Source organism: Bactrocera neohumeralis, chromosome 5, assembly GCF_024586455.1.
Source record: "Bactrocera neohumeralis isolate Rockhampton chromosome 5, APGP_CSIRO_Bneo_wtdbg2-racon-allhic-juicebox.fasta_v2, whole genome shotgun sequence".
Lineage (NCBI taxonomy): Eukaryota > Metazoa > Arthropoda > Insecta > Diptera > Tephritidae > Bactrocera > Bactrocera neohumeralis.
The window spans coordinates 9,196,061-9,209,646 of record NC_065922.1 but is presented as its reverse complement, the minus strand read 5'-3'; the positions used below and the strand labels follow the sequence as shown (position 1 = coordinate 9,209,646).

The 13,586-nt window shown below is 42.4% G+C and overlaps 1 protein-coding gene across 1 annotated transcript; it reads right to left on the bottom strand.

The window, feature by feature from the left end:
• Nucleotides 1–3,086: 3,086 nt before the first annotated feature.
• Nucleotides 3,087–7,567, bottom strand: LOC126759936 (intraflagellar transport protein 56). The gene is made up of 7 exons (XM_050475171.1): nt 7,468–7,567; nt 7,268–7,402; nt 4,922–5,331; nt 4,413–4,860; nt 4,007–4,339; nt 3,433–3,560; nt 3,087–3,366 (listed from the first exon to the last, which is right to left on the bottom strand). The coding sequence occupies exons 1-7, from the start codon at nt 7,468–7,470 to the stop codon at nt 3,168–3,170; spliced, it is 1,656 nt and encodes a 551-aa protein (XP_050331128.1). The 5' UTR covers nt 7,471–7,567; the 3' UTR covers nt 3,087–3,167.
• Nucleotides 7,568–13,586: the final 6,019 nt, after the last annotated feature.

Genomic DNA, 13,586 nt, shown 5'->3' with positions numbered 1-13,586 from the left:
TAGTTATTACAACAACAACTGGAACGGTAACAATGCAATTAAAAGGCATTGAATATAAATACCACAATCACCCGTTAGCATTCTGAGTGGCATGCAACCAACCAACCAACCAACCGCATGCATTCATTTGCCACATGAAAAATGCAAAAGGAAAATCGTTTACAGAAGCGTGTTGCACAGTCTTCCAGCGCGCAGCGCCGCACGCCCACGCCACCGAAGTGGAAGGAAAAAGGCAGCAAGGCAATGCAACAACAATGTTTGGTGGCAGGCAAGGGCGCGTTGTGGGTGCCAGAGGGCGGACCGGTGTTGAAGGCGCTGTGGATGATGGCGTGGAAGCTTGTGGCAATGGCATAGTTGCATCATGAATTTGAATGAGTGAGTGTCGATGATGAGCACGCGCGCGTATGCACGTGTATGAGTGTGTGTGTGACTATGTAATTGGAAGTGTGAGTGTCTCGTAATGAACACCGCACGCCCTGTAAATATTTGCGCTCCGCACACTCATATCAAATATGCAAATTCAATGTAGCCATCAGCGCGCACTCACCCCCTTCACACATACACCCACATACAGGCGCCTAGTGGCAGGCAACATTGACACAAAGCGTCAGCAGCCTTTACAACACACACACACACACACACATGAACAAGTGTCATTCAAACGCTGCTGTTGGCGTGGCTGTGCATGTGCTGGCTGTTGTTATTGCAGTTGTTGTAGTCCCATTGACGCCGTCGCCGTTGAATTGCAAATGCGCCAATTGTAAACTGTGGCAGCGTCACATCTTTGCGCGTCCAAAGTGCTGCCATTCTGCAATATTTTCACTGAAGTTGCTAACCATCAAAGCTAACGGGTTCTACCAGCACAGGTAGTGTGTGTGTGCGAGTTAAGGCATCGCCCATGCATAGATGCTTTTGAAAGCAGCTCATGATGCGCGCTGAAAATTCTATTACACCAGTTTGTAGTGTTGCTGGCGACGTTTTCGGGAGGATTGGGAGGAACAAGCTTGTGGCATTCAGATACATTATTAGCATAACATATTTTTGGGGATTTACGCAAGCGTGTTGATTGTTAAAAATATTTTTGAGATATGAAAATTGTTATGCGATTGAAAAACTTATTGTTTATGAGCTTCACCAGAAGCATAAGCCCTTAAAGTGATTAGACGTTCTTAGAAATATTTTGGAACTTCTCGATCTAGTGTTGTTGTAGCGGGTACCTAACTAAATTGTCGGCGACGTCATCCCGCGGAATGTCCAAGAAACATGCTGTTTCGACGGAGTCGAGCCAAAGGGAGAGGAGTGTCAGATGAGTGAGATTGGTGGGACATGCAAAGCGGTGGCCAGTGTCATACGGAGACTCATTGCACGTAGGGGGTCTGGGGTCTATTCTATATAAGTAGGAGTTTAACCTGCTACAGTTTCCAGGACGAAGCTGCTCAAGGGTCACTCTCGTTTCTCGCGGCAACTCGAGCTCTTAGTCTGCCATAGGTGCTGGTTTGACTCCAAGTTCGCCCTTCACTGAAAGCGAGTCGGTGATGGTTTTAATAATGGCTCCACTCTCAATGGCAGTCAGTGCTTGTCGGAAATTAGTTGCGTCTGAAGTCTGGTCTACGTAGTTTGTCTGATGTCGTCGAAATAGTTGAGGAATGACCTCTTGATGTTTCTAGGAGGCGGTTCCGCTCCAAGCAGGTGACTGCAAGGAACAAGAACTGCTTGGAGAGGTGTTCATTATGCTCCTTAACGGGGAGCAAACGGGCATCACTGTGCAGGTGTTCGATGGGAGACATCAAGAGACATCCTGTTGTAGTCCGGTTTGCAGTGTTCTGACAAGTCTGGAGCTTCCTCGTCTGCGTTTCACTGCATCCTGGCGACCATATTGGTGTGGCGTAGTTAAGTACCGGCGGCCTATTTCCTTGCAAGTTGCCAACAACGTTTCTTTGTTCTTTCCCCATCTGCTGCTGGCTAGCGATTTGAGGATTTTGTTGCGGCTCTGTACTTTGGCGATAATCGCGGTCGTATGAGGTATGAAGGAGCACAGACTGTCAAAAGTAACACCTAAAATTTAATAGGAATGTTTATTATAATTGGAAAGAACATTCTTTGGCATTTATCTTTTGAAGATTATCTCTTTCAAATGTTGGCCGCGGCTACGTCTCATATGGTCCATCCGTTGAGTCCAATTTTCGATGACTCGTTCGTGCATTTCAACTGGTTACCGCCGAATGACAATCTTGATGTTTGGCTCCAAAGCCTGAATAGAGGTGGGAATGTCCGCATAGCCCATATACTTTATATATTCACACAGAAATGGTGTAACGGTGTGATATCACATAATCGTGGAGGCCATTCAACCTGCCCAAAACGAAAAATTATTTCCTCACTGAAGTGTTCTCTTAATAAATCCATTGATTGATGCAATGTGTGGGAAGTGGCACCGTCTTGTTGAAACCAAATGTCGCCGAGATCACGAACTTCAATTTCAGGCATCAAATAGTCGGCTATCATGACGCGATAATGGTCACCATTGACGGTTACGATCTCAGTGACATCATTTTTGAAGAAATATGGACTGATGACTTCACCGGCCCACAAAGCACACCAAACTGTTGTTTTTTCTGGATGAAATAGTGGCTTTTGTATCTCTTCAGGTTGGTCTTCGTTCGAAATGCGGCACTTTTGATTGTTTAAAAATCCATTGAGTCAGAAATGGGTATCATCACTGAACAAAGTTTGGCTCGAGAACGGCGGATCTTCTTGGTATTTTTCAAAACCAAGACGCGATGTCGCTTGGGACGGTCGAGCGGTTTTAGGCTTCTTGCACGAGCTGTATTTTGTACGCTTTCAATTTAAGATTTTTTTGGGTGTACTCTCACGACTCACACGTGATCTGTCAAAAAAAGCTATTGAATACTTGGATCACCCGTTATAAGACGTCAAACTCTCCTTCATCTTAACGTGACTCTTTTAAGGCTTTACTACTAGATGCTATTATATTATATACTCTCAAAGTTGAACTGTCTATTCAAAGATTAGCTAAGATTAGCTTAAAAGTACCTCTCGCCGAATCCTTCCCTAAAACAACTCGATAACAATATCATCAATGTATGGTTTATTCTTATTTCCTTCCAAAGGGTCCAAAATTTAATTTAAATATAAACTTTCTACACTTATTTCAAACTATTTATATGTTTGCGTATGACTTTTATCATCGCTTCTGCCTGTGGATTTGACGAGTCGCGCAGTAAACCGATCACATCGGTTACGCCATTCGGTGGACAACCCTTGTCAGCTTTCGAAGCCAAAGCATAGAGTACACCAGCACAAGCGCCACGTTTACCTTCCCAATTTTCTGGGCTTGGATCGAGTCTATTGATGAGAATAATTCAATAATTTAAAAATAGGAATTTCACCTATATTTCTAGTAGAACTTACTTTTCCAGCATATCGAAAGCCTTGGCGGCCACCCAGAATTCCTCACATTTGTAGCACTCATTTGCAATAAGTTGTAGTAGTAAGAATGCTTCAGAGTTCGTGTCGCGTGTGATGAAAACATTCCAAGCCTGTAAAGGAAAAAATCGCATTGAGTTCATTCAAGTCTGTGGCTAAAGAGGTTCACAAAGACTAGATTTCAGATGGCAGAGGGTTTGCTATAAACTCCGAGGAGTAATTCGATGAATTGGACCTTCCTAAAAAACAGCTCTGTCAAGCTCTTCGTCTTGTGACGACGACGAAATATGAAACCCTTCGACAACAAAAGACTACAGAGTAATTTCCTTTACAAATTTCATTCATACACATAAGTCCGTCCGTCCGGTAATATCGATAATGTAATTATCCTCTTTAAATATTTTCCTATTTCGTATTCTGCCATAGAGAGCAACTCAGCGTAAGATCTCTAAGTTTAACTTCTTGCAGCTGCCTATGCTCGGTTGAACCAATCCGTCCGATAGCTTAGAGCAGGTCTTACGGAAGTTTACGAAACTCAAAAATAAACATGAAAACTCACCAACTCCGGGCGTCCGGCGTGTATATGGCATTTCGCTATGATCATGCAGTAAGTGTGTTGGTTCTTTATGTCCATATCCGTTATTTGCATGAGCAACTCTTCCGCCTCCTTGTAGTAGCCCGTGGCACATTTCGCTTGAGCATAATTGTAGTTGAAGGTGTCGTCGTTGACAAAATAACTTCTTATAGAATTCATATAGACCAAGACCTCTTCGAATTGCGAGTAGAGAAAGAAAGCCGAAGCCATGCTCTGTCGACCGGGTATGGTGTCGCATTCAGTAGCTGAGCTACCAACCAAATGTAGATTCTGCTGAGCGGTTTTTATATGCTCTTTCTATAGGAAAAGTTAATGAGTTGATACTAGCCAGCTAGCAGATTTTAATTTTCGCTATCGATAAAAGCCTCACCGAACCGATCTGTTGACCGAGCGCCGCATGCACAACCCCCTTCAAAATGTATTCATGCGGCACAGTCGGCTGGAGTTCCTTGATCAATGCGTGGGCCTCTTGCACATTGCCGCTCTTTAGATGATAGATAGCCAAGTTGAGACGCGCCTCTGGCACGATATTTAGGAGAGTCGGGAATGTTTGCATGGCACCCTCGCCATTGCGGAACACAACCAAGTTGTGTCGTATTAGATCGGCACCGAAAGTGCCATTGTCTGCGATATTTTGTATCTCTTGCTCGGCTACGCGCCCATTAAACAAGCGGAAGCGATTGCAGGCCTTCAGATTGGTGGCTATGGTGCTGTCTTTATGCTTCGCCAAGTAAACATCCAACACCTCCTGTGACATATCATAGTAGTCCAGTTTGTAGAAACAAAGCGCCAGATAAACATTGATAGCCAGGTAGTCTCTGCAAGTAAACAAGAACCCCGTGAATATCGCTGAAACCGTTTGGCCGCAGATCAACATACTTGTTATCCAACAACAAACGCTTGTATATATCAATTGCGTCTTGATAGTGTGCGCGCAAGTAGTGCATCGAGGCGAGACTTAGCTGATCCTCGACATCTTCCTGCAAGGAATCCTGCAACTGTGTCACCTGCGTCTCGTTACCAAACTTATGTGCCAAGTGAAAGAGCAGACGCAGCTTCAACGGCGTGTTCGGTGTCTGTTCCATTAGTCGGTGTGCTTCCTCATACATGCCGAGGTAGAACATACAAACGGCGACATTATGGGTTATGTCTTCAGTAGCGGGTTCAGCATCACGTATGCTTTTGTATTGTTGCAAGGCCTGCTGATAGTCGCCTAAGTGGAAGCTGCAGAACGCAATCCACTGTTCCTTGATCAAATGCTGTTCTTCGTCTTCATCTTCGCTGGAAAACTTGAGGAGGAAGTAGAATCAGTAGAAATATTATAAGTTTTAAAACAAAAAATATTTGGTGATGCCTATTTTAAAGCCAACCTATATAATCCAGAATGGAATCTCCAACAGAAAACTAGTAATTTTTATCAACAAATTGTAGGTCCCAAAAGCAAGTGTATGTAAGAAGCTCAATATGAAAGCAGAACTGGTTTCAGGCTGAGTCAACAGATTCATAAAAATGTCGCATGTTTCTTCAATACATTCTATATTTCCTCCAGTGTTTCTTATCGACAATGCAAAATTAAAGCTATTTGCTTAGTCTCTTGCCTTCGCTAGGAATATGGGAACATCGCTGTTCGGTCTTATCTAAGAAAACTAAAGAACTAATAGAACTAACCTATCCAAACTCAAACTTCGAACACCTTAATCACTTTGGAAACCAACCTTTCTCTGGAACAGCCTTATTATAATCGGCACTATCGAATGCATAATTTTACTGGACGTACCATAGGAGTATCCCGATGACAATACAGCATACAAGATTGGACGAGTATTTTCTATTCTAGCCTTATACAAAGTGTACCAGTTAAAAACCCCTCAACAACACTGAATCACTTGCTGAAGAAACCTTATAACGAGTTTTTCAATGGGGGTACACAAAATGAAATCGATAGGGACAAGAAACGACGCCATATATTTTCCCGCTATTTTGACATTTCGCTTTAGTAAGGTTTGCCATTTTATCACGAAAACATATACGATCCAACAACGAGTCGAAATTATCAAAATTTACTACCGAAATTCGGAGTCAGTGGTCTCAACTTTAAGAGCGCTACGTCCAATTTCTGACCGTCGTAAACGTCCTGCCAGATCAACAATTGAGCGTCTAGTGGAAAATTTTTAAACCACAGGCACAGTACCAAATATTCCTGTGCCAGTGAGACAAAGAAGTGCCCGTAGTGTCGAGTATATTGCTATCGCTAGCGTATCAATTGAGGAAGACCCAAATCAGACTCTCACACGTCGTTCTCAAGCGTTGGGCATCTCTATGACGTCTTGTGGCGAATTTTGAGAAAATATCTCGGCCTACATTCTTAGAAGATCAAATTGACAGAAGAATTAAAGCCGCTTGACCACCAGAATCGTCGTATGTTCGTGAATTGGGCTGAGCAACAACTTGAAAATTACCCGGATTTTCATCAAAAAATCATCTTCAGCGATGAGGCTCATTTCCGCCTGAATGACTTCGTTAATAAACAAAATATACGTTATTAGTCAGGCAGCAATCCACACGTACTTGATGAGTCTCCATTGCATTCCGGAAAAATTACGGTTTGGTGCTGTTAATAAGCCGGCGGCGTCATTGGACCGTACTTCTTTCGTGATGATCAAGGCCGGCACGTTACTGTGAACGGGAATCGCTACCGCTCAATGCTAACCGAATATTTTTGGCCCAAATTGGATGATATGGACTTGGACATTATGTGGTTTCAACAGGACGGCGCCCAAAGCCACACAGCGAATGTCAAAATGGATTTATTGAAAACCAAGTTTGGTGAACGTGTTATCTCACGAAGTGAGCCAGTCAATTGGTGCCGTTAGACTATTTCCTTTGTGGCTATGTCAAATCTATGGTCTTACCAACACGATAACCAAGATTAATGAACTTCGTAGGAATATCGAACGTGAAATTGCAGCAGTATCGGCTGCTTTATGCTTGAAAACCGTCGAAAATTGCGTTCAGAACCTGGGCTTCAGCAAGCGTGACCGTGGTGGCCATGCAAAAGAAATCGAGTTCCATACATAATGACATCGAATGTACTTTCATATGAATAAAGAACTTCATTGATATCCCTAACCCATTCGATATTTTTGGTTTATAATGAAAAAACTCTAAGCTTATGATAAGAATTTTTTAGTTCTCAAAGAATATATGTTCACTTGTAATGTGTACCTCGAGAAAAACTCTAGCACCAGTGTAATCGCGCTTGAGTATGAAATCCTCCAGTGAATTGGGTAGGCGTTTGACAAGTGTGGCACTAACTGCCTGCCGTGAGTTTGCCGAATCCGTTTTACCTCTGGATAAAATCTGTTTTTAAAGGAGAAGTAATAATTCTTTATTTCCAATTGAATATATATTATTTTTTAACTGACCATATTATTTTTAATTCTTTTTTTTTAACTTTAAAAATTATTTTTACGGATTTTCACTAACCGCCGAAACAAAAATGAATTTTGTTATCATTCCTTGCCTTGTTTTGGTTAACGGTCGCTAAGTAACGAGCCAACTGCTAGGGTGATCAAAGTGCCAAAAATAGGCTTGTCTACAGGCGTGTGTAAACTCACCCTTATTTCGACAATATATTAAGGCAAGAAATATACTTTATTATTCATAATTATTATTTCTTTACAGTCCTATAAGGATATACCAAATAACCATTTTTTTTTTTTTGGTTTCATTTTTTTTATCTTTTCATACCAGAATTTATTTTCCACAGCACTCGACCGCCTAAGTGCCCATTTGACATTTGCAGCAGTGAAATCAAATGTCACTGCAAGGTGAGGAGATTAATCTTCAACTGCGGACGGTAGCGAAAAGTCACTTATAAATCAACGCAACAATAATTTATCAGATATAAGTGGTTACACAAACAAACACTCGTGCTTGCCTGTGCGCTCTCGCGCAGGTTCATGTGTTAAGGTTATGCTAACATATTTCTCTAAAGTGTGGCAAAGTGGAAAGCGCTGTAAGTGGCAAGCTCAAATTAGTTGTTGCATATAATTTGTTGCACAGTGTAAATATTTATAATATTAACTATTATTAATAACAAAATTTGTTTTAAAATGGAGAAAACGTGTTCAAAAGAAATCACAAAATTTCTCCATGGAAGCCACCTTTGATAAATGAGAAACAATTCTCTCTCAAGAACCGCATCAAGTACCTTGGGGTAGTCTTGAAAAGCAACTGCTATAGAAGCACAAGGTAGAAGAAAGAGTGAGCAAAGCTAGAAATATTGTATATGCTGTAGGCAGATGCTCGGCACAACCCCTCTCCCTCTCTCATGCACTAGTGCTACTCAGCTAATGTAAGATCAATTCTGCTCTACGCTTCAGTAGTATGGTGGACAGGCCTACAGAAATCCATCTACCCGAAGCCAATGGAAAGGGTTCAAAGGCCCGCTGTGCTGTGCATAACAAGAGCTTTAAAGACTGATTCTAAACATGCACCTATAAGATCTCTTCGCTGAAAACAGCACAGCAAAATCAACGGGACGGTCAGGAGAATTTACATATAGAATCTCGGTAGGTAATGACGGTTGGGCAAACACTGACTATATAATCCGACTTTCCAACTAGGAATGAAGGTTCAAAGTAAACATAGATAAAGACGGCTGGCGTGAAATTAAGTTAGCTACGCGCAACACTCTAAAAATCTATGCGGATGGCTCGAAAATGGACGATGGAGTTGGTGCGGGAATACACTTTCCAGAGTTAGGCACAAGGCAACCTTTCAAGTTGCCGGACAACTGCAGTTGATTTCAAGCTGAGGTCTTTGCTATTGCGAAATCCGCAGAGCTTGCCTCTAATGTACCTGCAGGAAACTCCAGAGTCAACATCTACGCAGCCAAACAGCAATCAAGTCAATAACCTCGTATCGCATATCGGCCAGAAGTATCTTGGAAAGCAGGAAGGCAGTGGAAAGTGTTACCAGAAGCAAGCAAGTTCACTTCTACTAGGTGCCAGGCCACAAAGGCAACGAGGGAAATGATATAGTGGACGAGATTGCCAAAAATGGTGTACGACTAACATCCAAAAACTTGATAAACATTGGGAAACCCATGCATTGTTTATACGACGATCTCGACAGAAGCAAGCAAAACCCGATGGAATGAGCTACCAGGGTGCTAAACTGCAAAAGTCACGTGCAAAACCGTAGATCAGAGGTACACAAAATTCCTATTGGCTTCCGATAGAAGAGACTGTAAGAACATGATGACAATACACTGTCTTGTGGCGAAACATGCTTGCAGGATGGTGCTGACAGAACGAGAAGACTGCAGAAAATGTATAGATTAGGGAACAATGGTGCATCTCTTGTGCACTTGTTCCGTATTGATAAGACTACACTGTAAGCATCTGAGGTCCCCACGGTATGATACACTGGAGGAGGAATCGATCGTGAGGCCGCAGAGTCTGTTAAAATTCGCGTCAAGCGCAATCCGAAAGGCTGACTACTCTTCTTGGACCCAACAACACAGCTGCATCTTGTCTCGCAAAGAACCAAACTGGTATATGCGTGGCTTATTGGCCGATAGGATAACCTAACCCAAGCTATAGACAGAAAAATTAAATAAAAACGTTTTTGATACAAATTAATAACTTTTTTATCCCTCAAATCGATTACTAATTACATATTCAATGATTTTGAAAGCCAAATAAAGTGTTTGAAACATTCAGAACGCTTGTATTCGAAGTGGTCTAAATCGAATACGTAAAAGTGATTCGAAAATTTGGTCAAAATAAGTCTACAAAAGAATATATGGAAAAACGGGTTTCGAATTAGAAGTAACAAACTTCGCATAATGACTTTATAGTGTGTTCCTTTAGCACTATTGTATTTCCATCTAAAAAGTACAATCGGAGAAAGTATTCTGGCAACCTTGTATAACTTGTTGGCGCACAATTTTGGAACCTTTTACCTATGAAATAAACGTTTAACTTTTACTTACTAACCGAATCACCCCACAGTGCTCTAAATGGCAACTAAAACCCTTGTATCATCTACTCAATGGAGGCAAGCTTTGCAGTCAAGGACTGTAATGCAACCACTTGCATTTTCCAGCAAACTACAACCGTCTACTATTTAGCACATAAACAGAAGCGCTGGAATGGACCGGCAAGCGACCGACCGTCCGCACGAGCGCAAATGTCGAGCCGTACGAAACCACAACGCAAAGGGTATGTACGTGTGTGCGGCCAGCCGCAAGCGGAGGAGCCAAAGTGCAAGGATTAAGAATGCAAACTTTAAGTAGATATATGTGCGAGTGAGTGTGAGAGGATGTGTGTGTGTGAGTGTACGCGTGTGACAAATGGCTGGCTGGTAGTCCTTCATTATGTGACGCGGCCACAACTGCAACAAAGCTGCAGTGCAACGGCTGACGGCGCTCCGACTTGAACAGCAGCGACGCAAACATAAAAACTAGTGCCGAGCTGCCGTTGCTGCACTGAAGCTGGATGCTAGCTGCTGGCTGCTGGCTGGCGATGTGCACTTTGCATTCATGCTTTATGCAAAATTGCGCAAATTATGCAAAAGCGCGTGGCACAGTATCGGCAACTGACGCCGCTCACTTCGCACGCACACGCACACACTCATACATTTCGCTCACGCGTGGTACTGCAGCAGAAGGAAAAAGTGACGCTAGAGATGACTTTTGCTACGCCGCCTTGCTGACGTAAAGTGCCGTCGCGCTGATTGCTGGCATCAACTTTCAAATTCCATTCAATGCCGCAAGCTATATGCGACACATGCCACAGCTGGGCATGCAACGTAAGGGATGTCAAAGCGTAGAGCGTATTGCTGACTGCATGGAGTTGGAGTCAAGTGCGAACGAGCTGAGCTGAGCCGGCGTAGCCATCACTGTCATTACCGTCGTTAACGCCAATGCGATAATGAGGACATTTAAGCGTTGCACAATCGCCGGCGGCAGACAAAGACAACAAAAGCAGCAAAAATACGACAAACAATGACAGCGATAGCTAAAGCAACAGCAAAAGCAGCGGCGAACGTTCAATTTCTTTGAAAGTAAAGTGAAATGCTGACGCTCAGTCATGATATTCTGACATCATTCGACAGCGCGCTGCGATTTGTGCCTCAGCAAGTTGTGGAGTGAGGGTGGAGGAAATTACTTCAAATTAAATATGTATGTATAATTAATTTTCTAATACCTGGTCATTAACCGGCTTAAGCTTTAACCTATAAATCCATTCCATTTACTTTCTTCTCGGAAGGAGCCACTATTACACTATGAGGTGGAGAGAAAATGAACAGAGAGGCTCTTTGGAGTAAGTGGTACTACGAAGTTTGTTCAAAAAGTATCGCGCAGTTTGTGTTTCTTCATAAAGTGTTTATTTATTCATGAATATCAGTTTTGTCCCCTTCAAAGTAATTTAATTGACGGTTCTGTCAGCGTATTGTTCAATGCTCAAAGACCTAAAAAAGTCATTTTTCGTGATCTTGTTTGGTTCCTTCTTTGACGCGGTTTTTATCTCCTCAATGGCGTGCCATATCGTTGGTTTTGGGAACAAAAAGTCATAGAGGTTCAGGTCCGGGGAAAACGGTGGCTGCGGCATCATTAATGTGTTATTTTTCGCCAAATATTTGCGCCCACGGAACGATGCGTAAGTAGGGGCCTTATCATGGTGCAAAAACCAATTTTTGTTCTTCGACATATCCAAGTGTTTCTGAAGGATTGATTCACCTAAATTGCGCGTAACCTTATTCACTGCACATGAAGCACGACCCCCCTGCAATAGAAATAGAAAACTGACGCGCTTTTTCGGTCTTGGCTCATACAGCAGTTTCCATTAGTATGATTGAGCTTTGGTTTACACATCATAACCATAAACCCATGATTCGTCACCAGTTATGACCCTCTATAACAGATCTGGGTCGTCGCGGCCTGAGTCCAACATTTCCTGAAAAATGCCAACGCGACGCTATTTTTGGTCGAAGGCGAAAGGATCGGCGCATGGTTCAATATTTTTTTGCGATTTTAAATGTAGATATCAAGATTGAACATAGACTCGGAACATTTCAAATAGTGCTGTGCTATAACGCCGGGAAAATACGCTACTGAAGTCACGCTCAATCACACGATGATCTATGAGTGAGCAAAATCAATTGTAATTGAACAATTGAAAGAGCTGCTATCGAATAACAAAGTTAGAAACCAAAATAATTACGAATTCTTATAAACCCGGTGTTGAGTTCGTAAACTTACTAAAGATTTTAAGACAAGATGACTTTTTTTATGATAAAAGAAAGAAAATTACATGGTGTATCCATCATCGGCGGTAAAGAACTGAGAAATGGTAGATCTCAGGTTCTAACAGAATTGGAACTTAAGTCCCAGTTTTCAATTCACAAAAAGTGGAATTCGTCGTACTTCGTCAACTATCGTGGATTCGAACATTTACGTTTTGCATACTCGGTTCCATTGACAATTTCGTGACTAGGAACAAAGTTAGTGCCGTTTTGAATGATATAAATAAATTTAGGCTTAAACCTATGCCCTTCCCTCTCTCACAACGAATCACATGGTCCCAGCACAGTGATAAATTCCAGTATCCTGCTGGGAGCTATTGAGGCGATGTGATCCCTGTTCGGACTCATGGGACTGTGGTGTATTCTAGAATCTTCTGCGCGGGAGCCCGCATGATAATAAACGAGATTACAGGCACTGTGAATCATTATAGTTTTTGCTTTAATGTGATGTTAAGGACATTACAAAGTAATGGTAGTCAGCTTTGAAACCGTGCATAGTATCAGGCAAGTGTGAAATAAAGTCACGGCGACGATATCAGCAAATTACCCATTTTTTCATCTTGGACGACCTGACATCTAGTAAAGAACCGTTGAGAATCATAACATCCGATTCAGATAGGGTATTAAATAGCAAGTAGGAGAACAATTTCGAAGAAAAAGTTCGAATAGCAATTACCCGTCTGAAGAACAACAAAGCGGCGGGGCCGATGGATTGCCGACCGAAATATTCAAATACGGTCGGACGAGAACTCTATGATTGGAATTTAAGTGTGCTGTTCCAAGTCCACAAAATGGGAGAACCCACAAACTGCACCAACTACCGTGGGATAGCCTCCTCAACATCGCATATAAGGTTCTATCGAGCGTATTGTATGAAAGATTAAAGCCCACTGTCAACAAACTTATTGGACCTTATCAATGCGGCTTTAGACCTGGAAAATCAACAACCGACCAGATATTCACCATAAGCCAAATCTTGGAAAGATCCGTGAAAAGAGGATCGGCATTTACCACCTCTTCGTCGATTTTGAAGTTGCTTTTGACAGCACGAAAAGGAGCTGCCTTTATGCCGCGATGTCTGAATTTGGTATCCCCGCAAAACTAATACGGCTGTGTAAACTGACGTTGAGCAAGACTAAAAGCTCCGTCAACATCGGGAAGGACCTCTCCGAGCCGTTCGATCAGACAAGGCGACTCCTTATCGTGCGACCTCTTTAATCTAGTCCTG